This window comes from Belonocnema kinseyi, chromosome 10 (assembly GCF_010883055.1).
Source record: "Belonocnema kinseyi isolate 2016_QV_RU_SX_M_011 chromosome 10, B_treatae_v1, whole genome shotgun sequence".
Taxonomy (NCBI): Eukaryota; Metazoa; Arthropoda; class Insecta; order Hymenoptera; family Cynipidae; genus Belonocnema; species Belonocnema kinseyi.
The window spans coordinates 58,074,445-58,102,178 of NC_046666.1; the positions used below are offsets into that span (position 1 = coordinate 58,074,445).

At 25.0% G+C, this 27,734-nt stretch overlaps 1 protein-coding gene across 1 annotated transcript; it reads right to left on the minus strand.

The window, feature by feature from the left end:
- Nucleotides 1–4,974: 4,974 nt before the first annotated feature.
- Nucleotides 4,975–26,962, minus strand: LOC117181900 (T-complex protein 1 subunit alpha). The gene is made up of 10 exons (XM_033374920.1): nt 26,767–26,962; nt 22,858–22,943; nt 22,644–22,772; nt 22,399–22,496; nt 22,194–22,304; nt 17,062–17,467; nt 12,458–12,660; nt 12,172–12,364; nt 11,912–12,075; nt 4,975–5,431 (listed from the first exon to the last, which is right to left on the minus strand). The coding sequence occupies exons 1-10, from the start codon at nt 26,837–26,839 to the stop codon at nt 5,221–5,223; spliced, it is 1,674 nt and encodes a 557-aa protein (XP_033230811.1). The 5' UTR covers nt 26,840–26,962; the 3' UTR covers nt 4,975–5,220.
- Nucleotides 26,963–27,734: the final 772 nt, after the last annotated feature.

Sequence of the window (27,734 nt, forward strand, 5' to 3'; positions counted from 1 at the left end):
TTCGGATTTTGCCAATTTCAGAACCATCAACTTTCCTGTTTACCTTTTTATTTTGTATTTGCAAAAATTTTCAGAAATCTCAACTTTTAAGATCTACAAGAACGAGGGAGCGTACTACTCACCAGAGTGCATGATCTGTTCGGGTCCAAGTTTTGCGAAAATTTCAATTTAATATATGAAATATAGCTTTTTTATACATATTTTTTATAAATAGTTCTAAATTTCACAAACATAACGATATTTTTTACTGAAAGAACGTTTCATAGTACATGTTTTCGAAAGTTTTGTATTTTTTTATAACTAAAATTACAAACAAGCGTATTTTCAAATTAAAAACTAATGGTTTTTTCTTTTCTTGAAAATTGAACTTTGTGTTTGATAATTGGATTTTTAAAACAAAAATATTTTTCTTTGCAAATACATTCATTTTGTTTAAAAATTCATTTCTTTGTTTAAAAATTTAACTACTTTGTTAAACAAAATTTTTTATAAAAATTACTTTTTAGTTGAAAACTCCACTTTTTGGAAGAAAATTAATCTTCTTGGTTGATAATTCATCTTTTTTTTATTGAAAATTTATTATTTTTGTTGAAAATTTATTATTTTTGTTGAAAATTTAATTATTTTGTTGAAACCTTTTTTTTTGGTTCAAAATTATTTTTTCAACGGAAAATTGAACTAAAGTTCAATTCATTTTAGTTCATTTTTTGTTACAATTTTTTAAAATTGTAAATTCACTTCTTTCGAGAAAAATGTAGCTATTATATTGACATTTTTTTACATTAAAAATTAATTTTTGAACTTAAATATAGAGTATTTTATTTGAGATTTGTCTTTTTGTTTAAACTTAACTGTTGTTTTATTTAATATTAAAATCTTCTTTGGATAGTATAGCAACTATACAATTTTTCGTTAAAAATTCATCTTTTTGGTTTAAAGTTATACTACTTTGTTAAAAATTAATATTTTTGGTTGAACATTCATTACTTTATTTGAAAATTCATCTCGATGATTGAAAATTGAACTATTCTATGGACAAATTTGCTATTTTTTAGTTGAAAATTTATTTTTTTTATCAGATAATTTAAACATTCCATTTTTGGTTCAAAATGTTTTCTTGTTTAGTTGAAATGTACTTCTTTAATTGCAAATTTTATATATTCTTGGAATATTAATTTTTTATCTGAAATTTAAATAATTTAAAGTCTAGAAAAAGTACTCTTGATGTTGCCAATTTCAAAACCAACAACTTTCCTGTTTACCTTTTTATTTTATATTTACAATAATTTTCAGAAATATCAACTTTTAAGATCTTCAAGAACGGGGGAGTGTACTACTCACCAGAGTACAAGATCTGTTCGGGTCCAAGTTCTGCGAAAATTGAAATTTAATGTAAGAAAAATAGATTTTTTTATGCGAATCGTTCAGAAAAGTTTGTAGTTTATTCGTAAAATAGAGTCAAAGGGACAGTTATTCAGTTTGAAAAGAAAAAATTTAATATTTCAAATACGGTTAGTTCTGAATTTCACAAATATAACGTTATTTTTTACTGAAAGAACGATTCATAGTACATGTTTTCGAAAGTTATATGTTTTTTTTGTAGCGAAAACTAAAAACAACCGTATTTTAAAATTAAAAAACTAATTATTTTTTTAAATTCTTTTTTCTTTTCTTGAAAATTGAACTATGTGTTTGGAAATTGAATTTTCTAACAAAAATTATTTTTCTTTGCAAATACATTAATTTGGTTTAAAAATTTATTTCGTCGCTTAAAAATTTAATTACTTTATTTTAAAAATTAAGTTTTAGTTAAAAACTCAACTTTTTGGTAGAAAATTAAAATTTTTGCTTGAAAATTCATCTTTTTTTTTATAAAAATCTATTATTTTTTATGAAAATTTAAGTATTTTGTTCAAACTTTTTTTTTGTTTTTTTAAATTGAAATAGTTCATTTTTTGTTACAATTTTTTTAGTTGTAAATTCATTTTACTCAAAAAAATGTAACTATTATATCTAAATTTTTTTGTACTAAAAATTAATTTTTGAACTTAAAAATAGAGTATTTTGTTTACGACTTATTTTTTGTTTAAATTTAACTTTTTTTATATATATTATAATCTTTTTGGCTGGTATATCAAATATACAGTTTTTCATTAAAAATTCATCTTTTTGATTTAATGTTATACTAATTTGTTAAAAAGTAATATTTTTGGTAGAACATTCAATACTCGAGTTAAAATTTCATCTATTCTATTGGCAAATTTGCTATTTTTTAGTTAAAAATTAATTTTTTAACCGATATTTTAAATATTCCAGTTCTGGTTGACAATGTTTTCTTTTTTAGTTGAAAATTTACTTCTTTTGTTGCAAATTTTATATAATCTTGGAATATTAATTTTTTTATCTGAAATTTAATTAATTTAAAGTCTAGAAAAACGAAATTTTTCAGATGGATCAACTTTTAAGGTCTTCAAGAATTCAGCAATATTAAAAATTTATGAATTTGAATTTACAGATTAAAAATGAGTAATTTCTAAGTTAAACGTTTAATACAGAACTATTTTTTTTCAATTTAATTAATCAGCTTTAAAAAAATTAATAGATTTTATGATTAAAATATTAAATATAGACTTCATACTCTTTCCCATATATATTATATGCCTATTTTCTCCCCTAAAAAAAGAATTTCTTTCTTCTTCCCCTGCTTTAAAAAAACTTCCCATTTTTCTCGAAATATTTTGTGGAAAATTCGTTTTTCATTTTGCCTGAAAATTAATTTTTTTATGTGAATATTCAACTTCCATTTTTTGGTTAAAAATTCAAGTATTTTGTTGAAAGATTATGTATTTTGTTGTAAATTTATCATTTTTGGTAGAAAATTTAACTTCTTGATTAAAAATGCAACTATTCAGTTGAAAGTGGTTCTACTTTGTTAACAAGACACTTCATTAGTTAAATATCTATTTCTTTGGATGAAAATCAAGTTTTTGAACTTCAAAATTAAATATTCCTTTTTTAGTTGAAATTGATCGCCTTCAATTTAACATACAACTATTTGGTTGAAAATAATCTTTTTATTTGAAAATTCATGTTTTCCGATTGACGATTCAGGTGTTTTATAGAAAATTTGTCTTTTTTGGTTGAGCATTCTATTTTTTTGTAGAAAATTAAACAATTAGGTTTCTAAATTGACTTCTTTGTTGAAAATTCATATTATCGAGAACAAAGTTCAACTGTTTTGTTTAAAGTTCGTCATTTTGGATTTAAAATTCTATTTCTTGGTAGAAAATTAAACAATTTGGTTTCTAAATTAGCTTCATTGTTGAAAATTCATATTTTCGGGGGAAGAAATGCAACTCTTTTGTAGAAAATTCATCTTTTAGGCCTAAGGATTCAACTGCTTTATTTAAAATTCGTCTTTTTTTGGTTGAGAAAAAATTAAACGATTTGGTTTCTAAATAAACTTGTTTCTTTAAAATTCATATTTTCGAGAGAATAAAATTCAACTGTTTTGTAGAAAATTCGTCTCTTAGGCCTACGGATTCAACTGTTTTGCTGAATACTCGTCTTTTAAGCAAAAAATTTCAATGTTTTATTTAAAATTCGTCTTTTTGGATTTAAAATTCTATTTCTTGCTGGAAAATTAAACAATTTGGTTTCTAAATTAACTTCATTGTTGAAAATTAATATTTTCGGTAACAAAATGCATTTTGTTCAGTAGAAAATTCGTCTATTATGCCTAAGGATTCAACTGTTTTATTTAAAATTCGTTTTTTTGGTTGAGCATTCTATTTGTTGGTACAAAATTAAACAATTTGGTTCCTAAATTAATTTCTTTATTTAAAATTCATATTTTCGTGAACAAAATTCAACTGTTTTGTAGAAAATTCGTCTTTTAGGCCTAAGGATTCAACTGTTTTGTTGAAAATTGGTCTTTTTGGGTTAAAAATTCTATTATTTTTGTATAAAATTTAACTGTTAATTTAAAAATAAACTTTTTATTTGAAAATTCATATTTTAAGGTAGCAAATTCAAATCATTACATTTTTTCTTTCTTGATTGAAAATTGATTTTTCGTTGTTGAAGTGTTTTGAACTATTTTATTTTTTGGTTAAAAATTGATAAGTCTTAATTGAAAATTGAACTATTTCGTTGGGAGATTATGTATTTTGTTGCAGTCGTTTTTGGTAGAAAATTAATCTTCTTGATCGGAAATTCGACTACTCAGTGGAAAGTTAAATTTATGTTTTCCGATTAACTATTCAACTAATTTTTGGGAAATTCGTATTTTTGGCCTAAAAATTGTACTGTTTTGTTAAAAATTCGTCCTTTTCGGTTGAACATTATATTTTTTGGTAGAAAAGTCAACATTTTGGTTCAAAATTAACTTCTTTTTTGAAAATTCATATATTAAAAACAAAGTCAATTATTATGTAGAAAATTCGTCTTTCTGGCTTAACAATTCAATTTCTTTGTTGAAAATTCATCTTTTTGGGTTGAAAATTCCATTATTTTTGTCGAAAATTTAACTGTCTATTTGAAAATGAACTTTTTAGTAGAAAATTCATATTTGAGGGTAGAAAAATCAATTGTTTTGTAAAAAATCGACGTTTTGCTTAAAATTCAACAGTTCGGTTGAATTTTTTTTCTTTCTTGGTTGAAAATTCATTTCTTTTTTGGTTAAAAGTACAACTGTTTGGTTGAATATTAATCTGTTTTGCTTGAATCCAACTGTTTTTATTTGAATCATGAACTATGATTTTTTTTGTTTAGAATTAATCTTTATGACTAAAAAATCATTTAAAAAAATTAATACTCATCATTCTAGTTATAAAGTCAACTATTTTGTTGAAAATTGAACTATTTTGGTAAAAGTAATTGTTTTTTGTCAAAAATTAAACTGTTTCTAAAAAATAGAGTGACCTAATTTTTGAAAAGCCTCCTATTTTAAAATCTCGAAATAAATAATAAAAATTAGAATAGAAAGCTTTATTTTACGATTAAAAATTATGAATACATTTCTTACCACAGCTAAGTAAGCGATCGTGCGTATTGATTACGAAGTGAAAATTGATGAACAATTGAAATTAAATTTTTTTTGTTTGAAAAATTAATAACTCCAAACGGTCTTTCGTAGAAAACAAATTCTCTCGCGATTCTTATAAAACTAATTGTGAAAAAAAACGGAATAAAAAACGAATGCCTAATTGAGTATGGTTTTCAACCATCTAGCTCGCCAGCTGCCATTGCATCCTGGTATGATTTGTCTTTAGAGCGATCAGGATCCAGCTTGATCATATCGTCGATTCGCAGAATTGTAATGGCAGCTTCTGTGGCGAATTTTAGAGATTTGATTTTGGAGATTGCTGGTTCAAAAACTCCAGCTTTCTTATTATCTCTTACGGTTCCTTCGATCAAATCGAGCCCAATCCTAGAACGAAAATAAATATCAATTTTTAAATTGAAGAAATATTAGACAAATAAGATACAAATCGAGGGTTTCCAATATTGTTCCGCACTTGACCGTTTAAATATTTAATCTACGAAGAAAAGTTTATCCGGGTAACTTTTCAATCCTTTTAAACTTTTTTTTATTTAAGCAATTTTTAGGAACGAAATTCAAGATGTTTTTCATCATTTTACAGGCTAAGAAATTAAGTTTTTTTTTCCAGGAAAATAAATAAATTCTTAATTTTTGAGAAGATAAGCCGTCTTTGAAATCTTTTGGAATTTTTATGAAATCTTTGAAATATCTGTAAAAGGTTTATTTAATCTTCTTGAAATCTTTTATGTTCGTTTTAAATAATTAAAATCTTAAGTTTGTTAAAACCTTGTGAAATTAACACCTTTGAAATTTTTCTAATTTGTTTGAAATCATTCAAATATTTTAAAATTTTGAAATCCGGTGTACCGTACCCTTTTTTTAAATCTTTGGAATCCTTGCATTCTTTTGAAATCTTTATGGAATCTTTGAAATATTTGTGAAATCTTTTATATTCATTTGAAGTCATAACATATTTTTAAATCGTGTAAAATCTTTTGAAATATTGTTTGCTATAACCATTTTAAAATCTTCAAAATATTTTGAAAGTTTTAAAATCTTTAGAAATGTTCGAAATCTTTGTGAAATCTTTAAAATCGATTGTACATGTTTTTTAAAATCTTTGGAAATACTTGCAATCTTTATAAAACGTTCGTAATCTTTGGAAAATTTTTGTCAAATCTTTGTGAATCCTTTCAAAAAATTTTCTGAAATTTTTCTTAAATCTTTGTGAAATCGTTTCAAATCTTCGAAATCCTTTAAATAGTATGAAAGTTTTAAAAGCTGGTTTACTGTATCCGTTTTGAAATCTTTGGAATTCTTGTATTCTTTTAAAATCTTTATGAAATTGTTGTGAAATCTTTTAAATTGTTGTAAAGTATAAGAAATCGTTTAAATCTTTGTCAAAATTTTTCTAAATTTTTGTAAAATATTGTAAATTGTTAAAATCATTGTGAAATTTTTATTAAATCTTTGAAATATTTCCGGAAGTTTTCTTTAATCTTTGTTTGTGAAATCTTTTGTATTCATTTTAAATCATTGAAATATTTTAAACCGTCAAGTCTAAAAAGTTTTGAAATTTTTAGAAATCTTTGGAGTTTTCGTATTATTTTGAAATCTTTATGAAAATTTTGTGAAATCTTTTGTATTCATTTGAAATTATTAAAATATTTTTAATCTGCGGAAAATCTTTTTAAAGTTTTAAAATCTTTGAAAATGTTAAAACATGTTGTGAAATCATTGAAATTTTTGGTACATGCCTTTTTGAAATCTTTGTAAAAAGTTCAAAATCCTTTTAAATATTTTTAAATCTTTGAAATATTTTGAAACCTTTAGTAATTTTTTGCAATATGATATAAACTAAAAAATCGAGTGGTGAAACCCTTTAAAAAAACGTTATATGGCCAAGGCTCATTCTAATTCTGAAACTGAATTAACATAGAAATTTTCAACTGACAATTTTTATAATAATAGATCTTAACTTGTCGGTATATTGGGCCAATATTATTTGAATTTTTTACCTGGTCGACACTCACTAAAATCAACTAATATACCATTTTTATACTTTACAAGTTAAATATCACAAAAAATGTGTACTTTAACATTATTTATTAGCGGAGAAGAAATGCAAAACTTTTAGAATTATTCCCAATATTAAAGTCTTCAATGCTATCTTTGAAATAATGGGCAGTCTAAAAAAATGGCTAGAAATGTCTTTATTTACTCTGTAATGAGTAAAACATAAATTATATCATGATAAATAAAAAAACTTCAATAGCAAGATTTTTTCTAAACGAAATGTTTCTTTCATAATAGACAAAAAGATTTATATTACTCGTACTTTTCGTATTCAAATAAAATAACTGTTTCAAAAGATACACAATCGAATTGAAGGTTTTCATAAAAAATTCAAGGAGATTTCCAGGTTTTTAAGGTCTCTGAAAACCCTGTTTGTCCGCATTTAAAAGTGTGTAGTCCAAAAGCAAAATTTCTATAAGTTATCAAAAGTATCAAAATCTGAATTGAAAGAATTCAACATGAAAATTGAACATTATTTTTTGTTGAGCTAAATCTTAGTTGAGTAGTCTAATATTTTAATTATTTTTGGTTGATAATGCATATTTTTTGGTTAAGAAGTTATATCAGCAAAACTTTTTGCAAGAAATTGATTTACTTTAAAACGTATAATAAAATGGATAAGGACATTTTTGTGCCTAACAAAGGAAAATACAGAGATGCGTTTTATTGGGCACTAGCAGTAAATTCTCGCGCATAAACCACGCATATCTGTCTCTGAATTTCTATTTACTAACATGAAAATATGCAAATTTAAAAATCCATTATTAAACCAATTTTTAATAAAAGGTTTTAAATATTTTTGAAACAAAAATATTAATTGCGAATTGCAAACGTCTAAAATTAAAAATATATACGAACGATTTTGGACAATGTAATTAGAAAAAGGAGTTGAAATTTATAATTTATAATACACAGCGCTAAAAATTAAACAATATCAATTCAATTTGAAGAATCACTAAACTAGCATGATTTTAAATAACATTTCGAAAATAAGACAATGTCGAAACGTTAAAAATTGAATATTTTAGAATTCGAAATTTGAAAAATGGGTCATTTAAAATTCAGAGGAATTGAAATTGTATTCTTTATCATTAAAGGTGTTCACACGGTGGCCGTTTTAATCGCGGAAATAAATTCCCGGGTTTTCTCGGTTCGCAAAAATTTTTCATGGCCATTGAAATTAAAAAAATGGAATACTAAAGCTTACAAAAATTTCACTTGAGGTAATAAAAACTGAGCTTTAAATGAAAGCAATCAAAGTGGAACTGTTAAATTTTCAACTTTTAAAATTGAAATTTAAAAGTTTTTGATTACAAAATTCTTTATTCAAATGCTCAATAATTTACGCGAATGAAATTAAAGGTACTGACATTTTTCAATATAAAAAAATATAAATTCACGTTATCATTTTCAATGCTCTAAATTAAAAAATCAATCAATGAACTTCAAAATTGTCAAAATTATATAATTTTAAGGAATTTATTTTCTTTTTAAATAGCTTAAACATCCTTGAAGTGCTTCAAAATTTTATTTCAAAACCTTGAGAAATCTAGAAGTTATTTTAAATTTAAAATTATTTTGGACATTTATTCAGAACTTCTAAATATCTGTGAAAATTAATTGATTTTTTTCTACAATTTTTAGAAAATCCTACAAATTTTAGAAAATATCTTCACAATTTGTATGTATAAATAACAATTGAACATTTATTATTTGCAGGCGAAATTTGAGTAATTTTAAGAGATATGCTATAGATTTATAGAACTATAGATTTTCGCAGATTTTTAACAAAAAATTAGATTCTTTTCAAGAATTATGAAAGGCTTCAAAAGAATAAAAACATGTTCTTAAGATTCCTAGGAAAACTAAAAATAACTTTTCATTTTGAAAAATTATTTTAAGAGAATATTTAAAAAGTTTGCAAAGATTTAAACAAAATGTTCGAAAAAGATTCTAGAAGATTTTAAGAAAACTTTCTAAAATATGCATGATAATTTTTTATCTTTTTAAAATTCCTAAATATCTCTTAAAATTACTTAAATTACGTTCAAAGTTTAAAGGCTCTTCGAATTTTTAACGATTCCAAGCTTTCTATGTCAAACAATTTAGTTAAAGGTTCTTTACCTCTAAATATTTGGTTTCAATTTGCTTGTCTTAAATAAAAATTTAAATATTGCTAAATATTCAATAATTAATCTTTTTTTTTTTTTATTAAAAATTTCAAATTGAATGGGTTAAAAATAGAATATTTTAGACAGAAACAATATTTTGAATGTAATAAAATCCTTTAATTAAGAATATATTATTATGAAGTTATTTTTAATTTGAAAATAGTTTATAAACATTCAGTCACACGTTCACATTTGTTTAATGACTAAGACTTCCAAATTTAAACCGTTTAAGTTTTAACGTTAAAATCTGAAAATTCTTAAATTTTCAACTGGTTTAAAATCGTTTTGTCAAATCGTTCTTTTCACTTTTTATAACTTAAAGTACAGATGAAAAAAAGGATTTATTTATTAAATAAAAATGTTTGTTTATCCAAAATTTTCAACAAATTTGTGAAATTCCCGGTGAAAAAAAAATTCCTGTCATTTCCCGGTTTTTCCCGGTTCAGCGGCCACCCTGCGTCAAAACTAAATAATTAAAGATTTAAGGGCATGTGACACAGCTAAATACCTATATTACCGACGACAGTTTTTCAGTTCACTGAATGTTTTTTTGAACCTAAGAAATTTTTTTGTAAATAAAATATCGAGTTGAAACTTTGGGAAATATATTACAGTACAATAAAGTACGTTTAGGTACTGCATTTTGGTAGGAACTTCACTGAAAATTATTTCATCTTTTTTCTGAACCTCAACATTTTTTGAACGTTCGAACTTTTTTTATACATAAAATATCGGTCTCAAACTTAGAGAAATGCAAGAGCCGAAAGAAAACTACGTTTAAGTACAAAGCTTAATGATAAAAGATGTAAAAAAATATATTTCAACGATCAATTCCAACGGCATCAGCCGGTAACGTTGTACACGAAAATACGAAACCTGGCGGCCACTAGACGAGGCTCTAGAGAGTTCGCATTTTCGTGTACAACGTTACCGGCTGATGCCGTTGGAATTGATTTTTGACATTTTTTTTTGCATCTTTTATTATTAAGCTTTGTACTTTAACGTTCAAAAAATGTTGAGGTTCAGAAAAAAGATGAAATAATTTTCAGTGAAGTTCCTACCAAAATGCAATACCTAAACGTACTTTATTGTACTCTAATACATTTTCCAAAGTTTCAGCTCGATATTTTATTTACAAAAAAAGTTCTTAAGTTCAAAAGAACATTCAGTGAACTGAAAAACTGTGGTCGGTAATATAGGTATTTAGCTGTGTCACATGCCCTTAAGACTTTTAAATTGGAATCATTTTAAATTCAAACCGATTCAAATTTGACAATTTAATATTGAAAACTACATTGAATCTTTTAAAGTCCAAGCTTCTGAAATTCTAGAATTAAAAATTTTTTATTACATAATAAAATTATGAGAACATCAAAGCTGACTAGACAAATTTGTCTAAAATGAAGAAATTAATTGAATTATTCTAAAGAAAAAATGTCTAAATAAATAGTAATTTTAAATGGGAAACGTTAAAAATAAAAAAATTTCTCCTCCGAAAAGTTGAAACTTAAAAGAATGCGAACTTCATTTAAAACTGAAAAAAATAGTAGTCACCAAAAATTGTGATAAAACTTTTATACTAAAATGCTAATAATACTTTCCAAAATTTAACCAACTCAATTTAATTGCAAAATTAAAACCTATAATAGGGGAAAATAAACAATTGAGCGTTCATAATGAAAATCCAGAACTCTCAAATTGTAAACTTAAAATTAACAAAATTATCCATTTACTGATGTATCAATTTCAAATAGTTTAATTTTCATCTTTTTAAATTTTAAACTCAACTTTTGACTTTAATTTCAAATCTTCCTTTAGAATTATTATTCATTCTAGAAATTTTCGAATAAAATATTTATAAACTTTAAATTATTGAGTTGTTTAAATCTTCAACTAAAATTCGGACAATTTTAAACTTACATTGAAAATTAAGACAAAGAATACAAAACAATATTGCTATGCTATGATTTCATATTTTGAAATTATATAATTTTAAGCATTTAAATTCGAAATTGCTTTATATTTTCATCTGAAATCATTAAATTCAAAACTGACTATCAAGGCTTTTCATATAAAATTTTGAAATATTTAATACTGAAATGGTCCTGAAATTTTCATTATATTTCAATTTGAAACTACAATATTGTGAGATTAAAAATTCGAAACCACCAAAAATTAATTTGAGAAAAAAGTATAGTTTCAAGGCCCCAAAGATTAAATTACTTTAGAATTGCACATCCAAAACTATACTTTTAAATTGAAATTATACAATCTTTAAAGACGATAAATATTAAATGACATTTAAAACGACTGGATAGATTTTTTTCACTAAAAGATTTGAGACTAAATTGCGGAATTTTAAATACTGCGAGAAATATTTGTGAACCTTTAAAGTTTAATTATTCTGAACACTTTGAAAATTATACACTTTTTAGTTGGAAACTTTCAAGAATTACAAAATGAGCGAATTATGAAATACAGGCAATCTCCCAGTGCAATATTTCTTTCCAAAGATTTTATGAAGACTTGTACATCAAATTTCAAGAGTATTCAACCCCTCGTACCAAGAGGATTATTTTAATAAAACACATGGGCATAAAATATTTGATAATTTGCTTACCATTTAAGGTGAGCATGATCAACTTTAGTTTGACTTGAATTGTGATAAGCTCTCAACTTAGCGACAAGGTCAGTTGCATCCTGAGCTGCGTTCACTGCCAAAGTTTTTGGAATTACCAATAAGGAACGTGCAAATTCAGCAATTGCGAGTTGTTCCCTAGAACTCTGAAAAATATACAAAAATAGTGTTAGGACAAACTAAATTTATTATTATTATTTTTTTAAATACACTTTTATGATAAAATTGACGAGTCAATTTACCAGAGAAGTAGCAAAGTTTTCCAAGTAAATCGAAAGGGCAGCTTCGACACAACCACCGCCAGCAACAACATTTTTACTTTCCAAAACTCGCTTCACAACGCACAAAGCATCGTGAACGGATCTTTCCATCTCGTCACAGTAGAAATCGTTTGGTCCACGTAAGATAATTGAAGCTGCTGTCCTTGCTTTCGGTCTGAAATTAATTTCGATAAATTAGAAAACATGACCACTTCCATTTTATTTCCTCGCGCTATTTTTAACTTAAAATTTAGTTTTTACCACCTACCCCTTCACAAGAATGAGTTCGTCGTCGCAAATATTTTCTTGAACGACTTCAGCAGCTTCTCCGAGGAAACTGGCATCGAAACTTTCTTCGCCTTCCATATTAGTCAAAGAAGTTAGGAAATGAGCACCAGTTGCTTTCGCAATTCGTTTCAAGTCAGACTTCTTACACCGACGAACTGCAATTGCTCCCGCTTCTACGAAATACTATAAACAATTTTTCTTTAATAGTTTAGTGCATGAAACTTATTGTATTAAAATTTCAGAAATTAAATTTAGAATAAAGCAAAGTTTAAATTCTTCTTTAACCTCCAACATTCAAATTTAATTATGAAATTGAGTACAAAGTGAAAAGTTGGTACTTTACTGCCTTTAAAAGGATATTGATTGCGCACAGAAACGTTGTTAAATTTTTTTGCAAACATTTTTGATTGTGATTAATAGAAATAAAATAAAAAAAGGAAGAAAGAAAATGCCTTCTCTGTATTTCCTCTTCTTTTTATTTAATTTGAATCAGGGGGGTGCTTCCACTGTACTGCCCAATGCAAAAAATGTGTCACAAGAGTTGAAAATGGCCATGCACTTTAAAAACATTTTTTCTTAATAGTGTAGTCAAGTAGTAAATGAGACTTATTTACTTAGGTATTATTTTGTTTATTATAGTAAAAAGCGTCAAAATTAACATAATTACAATTTTTTAAAATTATATGGATATTCATAAATTATAAAAAATAATAAAAAAGTAAATAACGAATACACAAATGAATGAAAAAAAATGCCGAAAATATATATCATTATCGAATTATAAAATTTTCCAAATTTCAAATAACGACAAGATTTTTAATTAACAAAAAATAAAATCCCAAATTTCAAAATATCCAAAACTAAAATTCACCGACTTCAAGACCGACTTTCAAAATGAACGATGAAGAGCTAATTTTTTTTTATATTACCGCTTTACAATATAATAAACATAATTATTATATCTATATATGTCAAACAAGGAATATGATAAATCCTTAATTTTTTTCTATTACAATGAAATAACCAACTCTTAAATATGATATTTTTTAATCAATAAGACTTTGTAAAGAAGCTAAAATATTTTAACATTTGTATGTCACTCTTAAATATTTTTTTTATATTTGGCAACACTTAAATGAATGGAAAATTATTTTTCGAAGTATATATTATAATAAATCAATGTTAAAATTAAATTCTGAGAGTTGAGAACAAGAAAATAAGTAAAATTATCTTGTTTTCAAATTTATGGAAGTATAATTTTCATAAGATTTTTGAGAAAATGTAAAACATTTTTTAATAATTCAAGGGTATTAAAGAATAATCTAGAACATTTTTAAGAACTTGTTTTATTATATAGGATTTTACAAAATATTATGAAAAATTCCAGTCTCCCAATTTTAACAAATTTGTTTATTCTCTTGAAAACATTCAAAATTATTTTCAGTTCTACTAAATATTTCTTGAATTTACCCGATCTTTGTTAGTTTTTAATTTGCAATCTTACAAAATCTTACACGACATCATTTTTCAAAATAAAAAATTATTTAAAACTTTAAAACAAATATAAGGAAAATTCTCCTTTCTTTTAATTTTGTCAGACCTTCTAAGCCTTCTAATTTCTAAAAATTACTCAAATTTTTTCTGCATTTTTTATTTATTCTGCAAGATTTAAAAAATTGCCCTAAAATCTGTCAGCTTCTTCTTTGAGCATTTTTGAAATCTTCTAAAATCTTTTAAAATAATTTCTTCAGATTAATTTTTCGAAATAAAAAATTATTTTAATTTTTCCTAGGAACCTGAAAAAGTATCTTTTATTTTCGTGAAAATTTACAAAAAATTTAGAAAAAAACTTCACAAGTTTTATTTATTTTTGAATTGTTTAAAAACTTTTGAATATCTCTAAAACTTACTAAATTTTGTTCCAAAATTATGTAATATGAAAAAATTGCAAAATTTTGCTTGAAAATCTTTCAAACCCTTTTTAAAAATTTTAAAATCTCCCATGAATTTCAAGAACTTTTGCACATCCTGACAAAATTCAGTTGACCTAAAAAATGTGTAAAACTTGACAAATTAAAAAAAAATGGTCTTAATGTCTTCCATATTCTTTAAACCCATATTTTAAAATCTTTAAAACTTAAAATTAATCTTCTGAAATAAAACCGAAACCATTTCTCCTCAGATCTTTCATAATTATTAAAAAGCTTCTAACTCTTTTATTCGGGGTCTTCGGGTATTTTCATACCCAAGCGATAATTAATGGAAATGATTCGATACAAAAAAAAAGAAAAACACTTCGAAAAATCCACTGTGTCATTTTCACAATAATTATATGAATAAACCGTTTTCTTGATACATTTTAAAGAGTTTTTAATGACAAAAGATACATAACAGTCAAAACAACTAGGACAATGTTACTACTAGCGCCGCCGCATGGCTGTTTTCGACAAATGGGCCATCTTCAACTCTCGGTGGCAGGAGGCTGATTTGAATGGAGCCATTACAGAGCTCGTCGTCCAAATTTGATTGTTGGATTTTTTTGTAATTTCCAAGAATTTAATTGTTACACTTATTCAGGTTTGCTACAAAATACTAATTTATAAATGCCCTGACTTTTCCCTGACTAATTTTCCGTTATCCCTGACCATTATAAAATTTTCTTTCAGGTATGAAAACAACCTAGGATCAAAATAAATTTTCAACAAAGAAGATCAATTTTCTACAAAATTACAAATTTTCAAAAAAGTACATGACTTTTGAACGAAAAATGGAATAATTAAATTTGCAGTTACAACAATTTTCAACCCGAGATAAGAAAATATTATTTTAATTTAAATAAAAACTCGTTGAATTTTAACCAAATAATACGGATTTGAAACAGAATAGTTAAGTTTTCAATCCCAAAATATAAACTTTTAACAAAAAAGGTAATTTTCACCGAAATAGCTAAGTTTTAAAACCCCTCCGAAAAACTAATTTTGTTAAAAAAAAATTTAATTTTTCTACCAAAAACATTGAATTTAAAAAAGAGAAAAAATGTAAACCAAAAAGATGAATTTTCAATGAAATAGATGAATTTCCAAATAAAAATGGAATAGCTTAATCATCAGTTAAAAATATTGACTTTAAATAACAAAAAAAAACTAAATTTCAACAAAATAGCTGAATTCTCAACCAAAGAGTTGCCTTTACAATCAAATAGTTAAACCTTCAAGCAAAATATACAAATTTTCAACCAAAAAAGAAAAAAATTCAACCAAATTTCTGAATTTTAAAACCAAAAAGATGAATCTTCTACCAGTAAATACAAATTAAAAAAAGAAGACTTAATTCGTATGCAAATAGATGAATTTTCAAATAGAACAACAAAGTAGTTGAATCCTCAACCAAAATAGGTTTATAAAATAATTTTTAAATGCAATTTAAATGTTATAACATTTTAACTATTATTCACAAATTTTATAATTATTTTAGTTAACCTTGTTTTCATTCATAATATAAACCAATAATTAAAATAAATATTTTTTCTATAAAAATTTGTTAATCCTAGAAATTTAATTAAATTTTTTTTTAAATTTAATTTAACCAAAAGAGATCAATTTTTAAACCAAAAAGACCAATTTTCAACTAAGAAAGATTTTTTAGTTTATACAAAAAAAACCAAATGGTGTCATTTTCAAGCTAATATTTAACTAAAAAGGATATATTTACATTTTCGACACAAAAAAAAACGAATTTTCAGTAAATAGTTACATTTTCAAACAAAGAAATGAATTTGTTTAATAAAATTATAAATTTTCGAGAAAAAAAAAATCTTCAACCAAAAAGATTTCAACAAATACATGAATTTTCAACTAAAAAATTTAATTTTCAACCAAAAATAAAATAATAAAATTTTCATCCCAAATGTTGAATTATTATGCCAAAAAGACACACAAGACACAAATATGGGACTAAAATGATGAATCTTCATAAAAAAATTTAGTTTTTAACCATAAAGACAATTTTTCTACCAAAATAGAATAATAAAATATCAACCAAAGAAATGAATGACTTTTCAAAATTCCCAAATTTGCAGCAACCCTTTTATTGTACTGGGATCCGCTGCGCTTCAATACGCCATCTATTTTTTCAATGCGGCCAAATTGTGAACTTGCGAAACCAGGTAGGATTGTTAAGATGCATTTTCATTTGTGCTAAAAAACATTTTTTTATTATTTAGCATAATTTAAATTGATGAGTAGATGAAAACAATTAAGATTTATCGGAAATTAATTGTTACATGTGGAATTTTCATCGTATACTGAGGAAAAACACGTTTTATGTTAAAGCTGTTTCTGTCAAAAAAAGAATTATTTTAGTATGTTATATATATTTCAACACATTACAAGCTTCAATTAATTTACCTTGACATAGAAGTGAACTTAAAATAAATTTTTATTAACTTATACAAGGAATATTCAATTTAAAATGCAACTTGAAAATGTTACCTGGTTGCACGAGTTCGCTCAAGTGGCGCACCCAAGACTTCAGATCCCAATATCAGAGACCGAATAAAAATTTGTAATAAAAAATAGATCTCACCTTGAGGCAAAGATCGTCGATTCCTCCACTCAGAAAAACGACGTTCGTTCCGGCGTTAAGAATCTTCTGAACGCGTTCCTTCGTGATGTCGGTTTCGCGTTGACGAACGGCCTCCAGCTTCTCTGGGTCAGTAATGAGAACTTCGACACCCAACTTCATTTTAGCCTTCTGCAAAGAGAAGTCAAGGCAGGCGATCTTGGCGTTCATGATTTTCTTGGGCATCGCTTGAGAAGCGACGGTGCAATTCAGAGCATAACCGACGACAAAGATCGATTCTCGGACACTTTTTCCGTGAGCTTTTAGGACATTCACGGCCTTTATGGGATAAAGGTGTCCACCTTTGCCGTCGCTGACCTTGACGGCGATCGCGGCATCCACAACCATGTTGCCGAAGAAGTTAGCGTCACTATTTATTAATTAAGGAAAATCTGTTCATTGCACTTTATTAGAAGATATCACAATTCCCTGAAAATTCATTCATTCTTCTTAATGACTTTATTATAAATAATTTTGTTCAATCTTTTTAAATATATAAATATGTAAAAATAGTACTGATAATATATAAGATTAAATAATTGTTTTTTTTCACTTAAAAAAGTAACTTTAATTTAATTAATATGTTTAATTTAGAAGCGTTTAAAATAAAAAATACTAATAAAATAATTAAGTATTTTTTGAATTTATCCCAGAGTTCCACGAGCTTTATTAATAATTAAAAGAAATTTTTATTTTATCTTTCTATACTTAAAATTCAGTTTAAAAAGTTAATTATCAACCAAGATAAAGAAGAATTTTCAACTAATATAATAAATCTTCAACAGAAATAGTTGAATTTGAAACAAAAGTATTTTGCAGTCAAGAGAGAGAAAAATTGTTAACCAAACTGTGGAATTTTTAAGCACAAAATTAATTTCCAACCGAGAAGATTAATTTTCTACCAAAAAGGACAAATTTTCAACTACAAAGATAAATATCCAACCAAAAATTGAAACGTTAAATTTTCTGTTAAAAAATTATTCACCAGTCGACATAAAAAAAAATTTAAAAAAATGGCAATATTTTTAACCCAAGTGATGAATTTTAAATTAGAATGATAAATCTCAAACAGAAATGATTCAATATAAAACAAAATACGTGCATTCTTATCTCAAGAAGATAAATTATTTACCAAAAATAGAACTTACATTTTTCAGTTTAAACAGATTATTTAACAAAAAAATAATTTTCTACAAAATAGTTAAATTTTCAACCAAAGTGATAAGTTTTTATTTAAAATTAATTTTTTACGAAGTAATTCAACTTTAAATAAAGTAGTTGAATTTTCGAAATATAAGATTAGTTCTCAACAACAACTGTTAAGTTGATATTTCAACAAAAAATCTTAATTTAAAGTTAAAAAAAAAAACGGTTGAATTTAATCAAAAAATACGAATTTTCCACTCAAAAAGATTTTTCAGTCAAGATAGAAAAGAAATTTCAATGAAACTGTTGAATTTTCATTTAAAAATATAAAATTTTTACCAAAAATAGAATAATTAAATTTTCAGTTAAAAATATTTAAATTCATACAAAATGATACAAATTTACATAAAAATAAATCAATTTTTAATGAAAAAGATACATTTTTAACTAAAATTATGAATCTTCAAGCAAAAAAGATGAGTTTTCAACAAAATAGTTGAATCTTCAACCAGAACAGTTTAATTTGTAACCAAACCATTGCGTTTTTAACTAGAAAAGATTAAATTTCTACTAAAACAGGTGAATTTTCATATTAAATGCGAACTTTTAACAAAAAGGTTAATGTTCTACCACGAAAGATTTTTCAGGCATGAAAGAGAAAAAAATTTAAACCGAATTTTTGAATTTTGAAGCTAGAAAGTCCAATTATGCATAAAACAGTTGAATTTTCAACCAAAAAAGTTTGAGTTTTTAACAAACAAAAAAATATCATTTTCAACCAAATAGTTGAATTTCATTCCAAAATAGTTACATTTTTAAATCAAAAAGTTGATTTTTCTTTAAAAAATTTTAATTCTCGACCACAAAATATCAATTTTCAACCAAATAAATTAATTTCTATCAAAAACATTAAATTGTCAACCCAAAAATAGAGATTTTTAACAGAATAGTTAAATCAAGTAATATAAGACTAGCAAATTTTGCAAATTTTATCCAATTTTTTAAAAGATATAAAAGCAATTTAGAAGTATCAGAAACGATTTCAATAGCTTTCAAAGGAATTAATAGGATTTTATTTAATGGTCCTCCGTTTTAAAATTTTTAAAAAGATTTAAAAGAATTTAAGGCAGTTCAAGGAATTTCACAAGAATTAATAAAGATATTTAATATTATTTCAAAGATTTCACGAAATGTTATAATATTTCAATCAATTGTAAAGAATTAAGGGATTTATAATTTTGTTTTCCTGCAGATGTTTTCAAATTTTTCCAACTTCAAGTTCTTGCACTGTGATAGAATTTTGTTTTGAATTTAATTTCATAAGCTGCTACATTACTGTAGAAAAGTAGCTTTCAGATGAGCAGAAGAACATTTAAAAATATTGATTATTACGGTTTTAAAGAATTTTCTTGAATTTTGGGAGATTTATTAAAATTTTATAAAATACATAAGATTATAAATTTTTTTTTCATAGGAAATTAGGCGATACGTATTTTTCCGATTTGCGAAAACAAAAGTTCTGAAAAGTTATGCATATTTGAATTTTTTGTTTTGTTGAAACAAAAAATATCTTTAAAATATTATAACTTTTTACTTAATTAAAATATTTATAGCTTTCTTTCTTATTCTGATATCATGTATCGATTTTCCTGAAAATATTAAAAGTAGATTTTATCAAAAAACCCACTCTTATATTTATACCCATTTTTTTGTTGAGTTCGTACTTGAATGTATGCTTTTGTGGCCATTTTTTTCTCCATAACATCGACTTTTCTCATTTTTCTCGCAAACGACAGATACAAAAAAAGTTAACATAAAAGGTTGCCCACGTAAAAATTTCTAATGGAAAATACCTATTTCTTTTGCGATATCTTGCATCATTTAGGAAAAAAAATGTTAAAAATGGTATTTTTAGGAGACGAAATTTCTCCCGGCCTCAAAATGGTATAAAAAAATATTTGAAAAATGAAAAATGCGCGATTTTCCAAAAAAAAATCAACTTCTTTTTATTTTTTCCAATATTTTTGAAACATTTCTGCTAATAGAAGAAAGGTATCATTTCGCAATAGACGCAAGATATCGCAAAAAAGAAAGAGTTTTCATCCAACTTTTTTAGGAGTGCAAACATTTATCTTAAGATTTTTTCATATCTGTCGCTTTCTTCTACGAGAAAAATGATCAAATTCGTTTTTTAACCCTTTAGGACCTACTGGGAAATTTATTTTCAACGAAAACGAAGTATAAATTCAATTTTTAAAAAATGGCTAAAAAGATAAGTGCTTTTAAAAAAAATCTACTTTTAATATTTTCAGAGAAACCGTTGCCATTCTGTTAATTTTAAAAATAATTTTAAATACAATAAATGAAAATTCAAATACGCATGATTTCGTAGAATTTTTTGTTTGCAAATCAAAAAAATATTTAACGCTTCCTCCAAAAAAAATCGGAACTTTAAAGTTTTTAAATAATTTCAACGGATTTCAAAATTTTTGTTATGAGACTACCGAGGATTTTATGTCATTGAGGAAATTCGGAATTTTCAAACATTTGAAGTGATTTTTAAATATTTATATTCCAAAGTATTGCAAAAATTTTAAAGATGTGTTAAGATTTTAGACTTTTTTTTATAAGAATCCAATGTTTTTTGAATATATTTAAGAATTTGAAGGGATTATAAGCGATTGAAAAGATTTTAGGGTATTTTTCTGTGGCTACGTGCACCAAAATTTCGGTACGAATTCTAGGACAAGAAATTGTCAAGAGATTTAAAAAATTTTAAAGGATTTAATCATTTTTGAGGATATTATGAGCAATTTATAATAAATTTTCTAAAGAATTTCATCTACTTTTAGTAATTTTGATGAAAGTTCTATTATCCGTTATCTTCGGCGTTGAGAAAAAAAATCCTAACATTATTTTGGAAAAATTCAAAAAACTTACGAGGCACTCAAAATTGCAAATTTTTGTCCTATTTTTGAACATCTAAAACTTAAGTGATTTTACTGAGATTAAGATGTATTTTTTAAATTATTCATAATAAGACGTAGTTTTGAAAAATATTTTTTGAACCAAAAATTTCAAAAACTTTGGACTATTCATCAAAAACGAATATTTAAACTGAATTTTTGAAGAAAAAAATTCATTTTTAAGATTCTTTAAATCAATATCTTACGATGTGCTCTAAAAGTTCTGTAAATATAAAAATGGGAGCTCCCTTAGTTTTAAAGAAAAATTTAAACTCGTACGTTCTTAACTATTTCTTGAAAACTAAGAGAAATCTCATTTTAATATGTACAGGACTTTTAGAGAACGTTGTAAATTATCCATCAAATTATCTATCAATTTTTGTTCTTTTAAATAAAAGATGAATTTTTATCAAAAAAACTATAAAATATTTCTTCTTGCAAAATCCAAAAAGTTTTAGAAAATTTATTCTCAACCAATATTTCGCCAAAACTGTCTCTTATTATGAATAATTAACCAAATTAAATTTGATACCAACAAAATCACTAAAGTTATGAATGCTTAAAAAGAAAAGGACAACAATTTTCCATTTTGAATATCTCTCACCTTTGTTTGAATTTTTCAAAAATTATTTTAAGTTTTTTATTTAAAACACCTAAGAGAACGCATAATATAATTTAAATAAATATTACTAACAATAAATAAAGTTCTTTATATGATTTTACATGGAATTGCTCCTATAAATCCGTATAAGGTATTGAGATATTTTAAGACATTCTAAAGGTATATTGATAAATTTTTCAGAATCAGATTTGACGGAATTAAAAGTAATTTTAATAGGATTCAACAGATTGTAATTATTTGAGGTGACTTTATAATATTCCAAAGAACTTCCTTCAGTTCCACGCCAGTCCGCTCCTAGGCGATAAAAATATGAAAATAGTGAAATTAAATTAATAAATAACAGAAATTCATGAAAAGGATACGCGCCAATAATTTTACTAGACATGGACGTTTTTGCAACGTTGATCAAACAGTCTTTTCCAAGTTCATCAGAGCTTATTGTTAGATGTTCTTGTATGTACTTGCACGCTTCTCTGAAACGGATTTTAAGAAAAAAGTGAAGAGTGATTATTATAAAATTGTATAGCCTAAAAATGATATATTTTGAAAATATTTAGATCTACTAACTTGCAGGCTAATCTGTAACCACTGATGACAGAAGTGGGGTGAATCTTTTGTTTCACGAGCTCATCCGCATTCTTCAGCAGCTCAGCTGCAACGATTACCTAAAAAATAATAAATAAATATCTAATGAGATTATTAAATCAAATTTAAAAAATAAGAGTTGCAATTAAATTACTTTACTTAAAAACTGAAAATAATAATTGAACTTATTGGATTCAGAGTACAGAATAATTTATGTAGAGACTTACGACAGATGTTGTTCCGTCTCCAACTTCTTCATCTTGAAGTTGAGCCAATTCGACTAAAACACGAGCGGCTGGATGTTCAACATCCAGAAGACGCAAAATGGTCGCTCCATCATTGGTAACAGTTACGTCCTGTAATTTGTTTAGCAACCGGTTTTACTTCAAATTTAAAGAATACATCAGGAGAAATTTCATGAAAAATTGATGGATCACTTACACCAATGTCATCAACCATCATTTTGTCAAGACCGACCGGTCCGAGGGATGTTTTCACTACGTTAGAGATGGCACAACATGCCATGACTATAAAAGAATTTAAAAAATAAATCATTAATAAAAAATAAAAATACAATTTCATTTTAAGTAAATTAAACAATCTTTTTATTTATTAACATTGAACTTAGACTGCCGTGCAAAAGTTTTAGGCCAACTCTTTTTTTATGACTAAATAAATTCTCGTAATTTAATTTATACCATAGCTAAAAAATATCTTTAAAAGGTTGATTATTTTCGAAATTCTGTATAAAATAAGCCCATGGTGAAGTCAATTTGTCTAGTTAATGCAAAAATAGTGTAAATACCAATGTTTTCTTAAATTTTCAATAACTTCCGAAATAGTCAACATTTTTCAATGTTCTTGGACTCATTTTGAAGCTTTTTTCACCGTATCACAACAGCTTATGAGTATGAATCGTAAAAATTAAAATATTATTTTTGGCAACAAAAATATTTTTGTAAAATATATTGAACATATTAAAAAATTTTACAATTTTTTACAATTTATACTCATAAGCTGTTGTTATACAATGAAAATTTAATAAAATATTGAAATTTACACTATTTTAGCAATATCTACTTAAAAACTAGATAAATGGGCTTCACGCTGGGCTTATTTTATACAGAATTTCGAAAACAATCAAACTTTTAAAGAGAATTCTTTTAGCTCTGGTGTTATTAAAATTAAGAAAATTTATTCAGTCATAAAAAAAGAGGTGGTCCAAAACTTTTGCACGGCAGTGTATACAAATATTCCTTCATTTCTGGGTTTTATTATTTAATAAGTATATTTTTATTAAAGCTAAAAATTATTTTTAATGATACTATGCACAAAAAAATTAAGATGAGACTTATGGTATTATGTATTTATACAATCTCGAGCATCTACTCAAATCCTGAAAAAAAATTTCCTTACAATTCCATGTTTTTTTCAGGTATCTCAACTCTTTTCCAGACATAATTTGCATAGTGAGGAACAATTACGGAATATGAATAGTTTCGCGAATTTATTATAAATAATGTTTTTGAGTTTCTAGTGATTTAATTCGGAAAAATTTGACATATTATATTAAGAGATATTTTTGAAAATATTAGCACCATTGGTTAATTAATTAATACTAAAACATAATTGATCACTTCTTGAAGTTGTTTCTTCCATGAATTTGAATAAGAATTTAGAACAAAATTATTTCATCTTCTTATACTTAAAATTCAGTGGTATTTAGGTAAAATTAATGTGTTTACTTTATTGAATTCAATTTAAACCGCTTCTTTCTAACTTTTCAAGTAAAAATACTGCATTTTCAACGAGATATTTGAATTTTCTACCAAAAAGATTAATTTTATACCAAAAATGTGACTTTTTAAGAAAACACATGAATTATCAACAAAATAGTTCAATTTTCAACTAAAAAATATCACTTTTTAACCAAATAATTACATTTTTAATTTTAAAAAATCAGTTTTCCATCAAAAATGAAATAGTTAAATTTTCGGCTATTGAAATTAATTTTCCACAGAAAAAAAACAATTGGCAACCAAAGTTATAATTTTTCAACTGAAATGATGAAACCGCAACTGTAATAGTTAAAAGTTAAAACAAAGAGATGAATTTAAACAAAAACAGAGTTTAACTTTAAATAAAAAAGATGAATTTCTAACTAAAAAGACGATTTTTCAAAGAAATAGATCAATTGTCAACTAAAAAAGACAATTTTTCAACCAAATAGTAGAATTTTGAACTGAAAAAGATACATTTTTAACTAAAAATGGAACAGTTAAAATTTCACCTCAAAAAATAATATTTATTTAAAGTGATGAATCTTCATCTGCATAGTAGAATTTTAAACCGAAAGAATGAATTTCAATCCAAAAGGAAGAATTCTTAACTAAAATGAAGAATCTCAGGCTGGAATAAACCAATTAAATAGTTAAATTTATAATAAAAAAAATATAATATTTAGCCAAAGAGATGATTTTTTAATTAAAATGATGGAATATTAAACTGAATAGTAACATTTGCAGTAAAAAAAAATTATTTTCAAACTAGAAAAAAATAATTTTCAATAAAATAACTACACTTGGAAATTTTAAATTTTGAGAAAAAATTAATTTTTAACCAAAGAAAAAACAAGTTTTTAACAAAATAGCTAATTTTCCAAACAAAGAGAGGAATTTTCAACTAAAAAAGATGTATCAATCAAAAGAGAAAAAATGGAAAACTGTTGAATTTTCAACCAAGAAAATTACATTTCTACCAAAAAGAACGAAATTTTCAATTAGATACTTAAGTTTTGAATATAGACGATCAATTTTCAACCAAAAATCGAATAGTTAAATTTTCATTGAAAAAAATGAAATTTAAATTAAAAAAAAAACTAATTTTCAATAAACCAGTTAAATACAGTAATACAAAGCTGCTGCTACTACTTTTACCAAATCAGATTTCTAAAAGAAATAGTTTCTCTATAATTTCAAGAATCAAAATAATATTACTGATGATATCATTTCCAATAAAAAAAAGGTTAATAATGAAAATTTGTTTAAATTTATGAAAAATAACTATTACAAGAATAGTTTTTGTAATTAACTTTTTTCCTACTATCGCTTCTTTACCAATTCTTGAAAAACTCTTAAATTTAAATAATAGCTTATTTTTCGGGGATAAAAGCCCCTAAAACTTATTTTCAATCATTTTTTTTACAAAACTGGTAAGAAGCGACAGTAAGCAAAAATGAAGTTATAAAAACTAGCGTTTAGATATTTTAATTTTTAATTAATTAATAGTCATTATAAATAAATAATTTTTTAATTAATTATACGAAGTTATAGTGAGGAGTGAAAGAACTTACTTTTTTATTCTTATGATTTTTAATTGATATAATAATAATTTTATTGGTTTAATTTTTTGCAAGTTTTAAGCTTTTATACTAAAAAAATGTTTTTTATTTCATAGTTATTGAAATTATTATTATAATAATTATTAATTATTGAAAACTTTTTTCCTGGAGATATGATTTTTGGCACAACTACCTTAAAAGTAGTTTGCTTAAAAAAAAACAGAAATGCGAAACCCGTTTTGTCCCCTTTTATTTCTTAAAAAAAACTCTCTTCATACTATTTTATTAAATGACGTTTTCTCGTTTTTGTTTTAAAAATGAAATGAAAGCGTAAATTTCAGAAATTCTAGATACTTCATAATGAATTCCAAACCTAATCAAACGCATTTTTGAATATTAAAAAAAACGAATTCAATTATCATTCTTAACTTTTTACCCTTAAAATTTGGCTGTTTGTTGAAAATTCGGAAAGATTCAGAAGATTCTAATGTATGCGTTATAATTTCAAAGAACATATAGATTTTTCCGAACATTACACAAATCTTGAAAATATAGAAAATTCAAATTTATTTGTGCCCAAAAAAAATTATTAATTATCATTGTTATTGAAAAATGTTACCACTAATGTTATAGATGAGTAATAATTGCAGAGCTTGGAAAAGTTTCAGTGACGGGCGTAGAAAAAATAAACTGACGTAAGCTTAAAAATTAAACTCAAATTTCAGAGATTAAAGATAATATTCAAGAATATTAAAACAATCAAAAATGCTTGAATTCGTCGAAAGATCGTTTCTTAGCGTGACTAAAGTTGTATGTGCTCCAAAAAATCTTTCATTTTTTAATTACACCACAAAATGTTTCGAATTGAATATTCTCCTAACACATCGAAATGCATTGTGTGGAAAATCTACAAACCACTAAATTTATCAAATAAACCGACATGAAATAAAACTTAAATCCGCAATTAATCGTCGAAAGAACGCAAAAAAGATATAGGTTAAGTTTCATACCATTTTGTGTTCTCACAGGAGCTCCGGATTGCCGAACACCTCCAACGACCAAAGGACTTGCTATCGTCGACATTGTGATTGTTTAATCCTTTTTTCACGCCAATTATTACTTTTAGTTCAAATAAAATCGAGTAAACTTGGGTGAGGTCGATGGACAACCGCGTGTAAGAAAATAACAATGGAAGCTCTCGTCCTCACGATTCTGTTATATCGAGAAACGTCTCTCTGATTGGTTGATTTCCTGTGTACACACCTTCTTATTGGAGCTTGATTATTGGAGACACAACGTCATCCTCTAGGCACGTGTGTGGGTGCCGGGTGGATTTTTATAAGTTTTGGAACAAATTAATAATTAAGAGGATTTTCATTCGGAAAGCTTTTTATAGATTCCAAATTTAAGAAATTATTTTGTTTATCGATATTTACATATTTTTGAGTCACCTAATCCTGCAACAAACCTTTATGAAAATGAAACAAATCTTCTGGAAGGAACTCACCGATTTCTGACCATATATGGTCAAGGTTGTCGTATTTTTATTAAAGGAACTTCCTCTTCGCAAAAAACTCTTTAATTTATTTTTAAAACATCAGCGTATAGTTTTGAAAATTTTAAATTGTTTTAATATTTAATATGTTTAGAACATTTTATTTAAAACACTTAATAATTGTTTGAAGCAGGGATAATGCTTTCAATTTAAATTAAAATATTCTATTTAATTTAAAATAAATTAAAAATTGATTGTTCGCATTTTTACGAAAAAATTAATTGTCAACATATGAAAATTTTGAAATTTTGTTTACCTTAGCGTACAGGAAACTTTGCACTTTATAATGTGAATGCATATATATGTATAACAATATTACTATGATTCCTATTTTAAATTATAAAGTTGAACCGATAAAAAAATTTTTAAAAGCATGGTTTTTTTTTATACAATTTTTTCCATAGATTAATGGAAAAAGGGGCT

What these genes read in the sequence shown, in the direction of transcription:
- LOC117181900 (XM_033374920.1), bottom strand. Translation starts at nt 26,839, where the DNA reads ATGTCGACGATAGCAAGTCCTTTGGTCGTTGGAGGTGTTCGGCAATCC. An exon ending in TGATGGTTGATGACATTGGT is followed by an intron (nt 22,773 to 22,857) that starts GTAAGTGATCCA and finishes AACAAATTACAG; the next exon opens with GACGTAACTGTTACCAATGA. An exon ending in GGTTACAGATTAGCCTGCAA is followed by an intron (nt 22,305 to 22,398) that starts GTTAGTAGATCT and finishes AATCCGTTTCAG; the next exon opens with AGAAGCGTGCAAGTACATAC.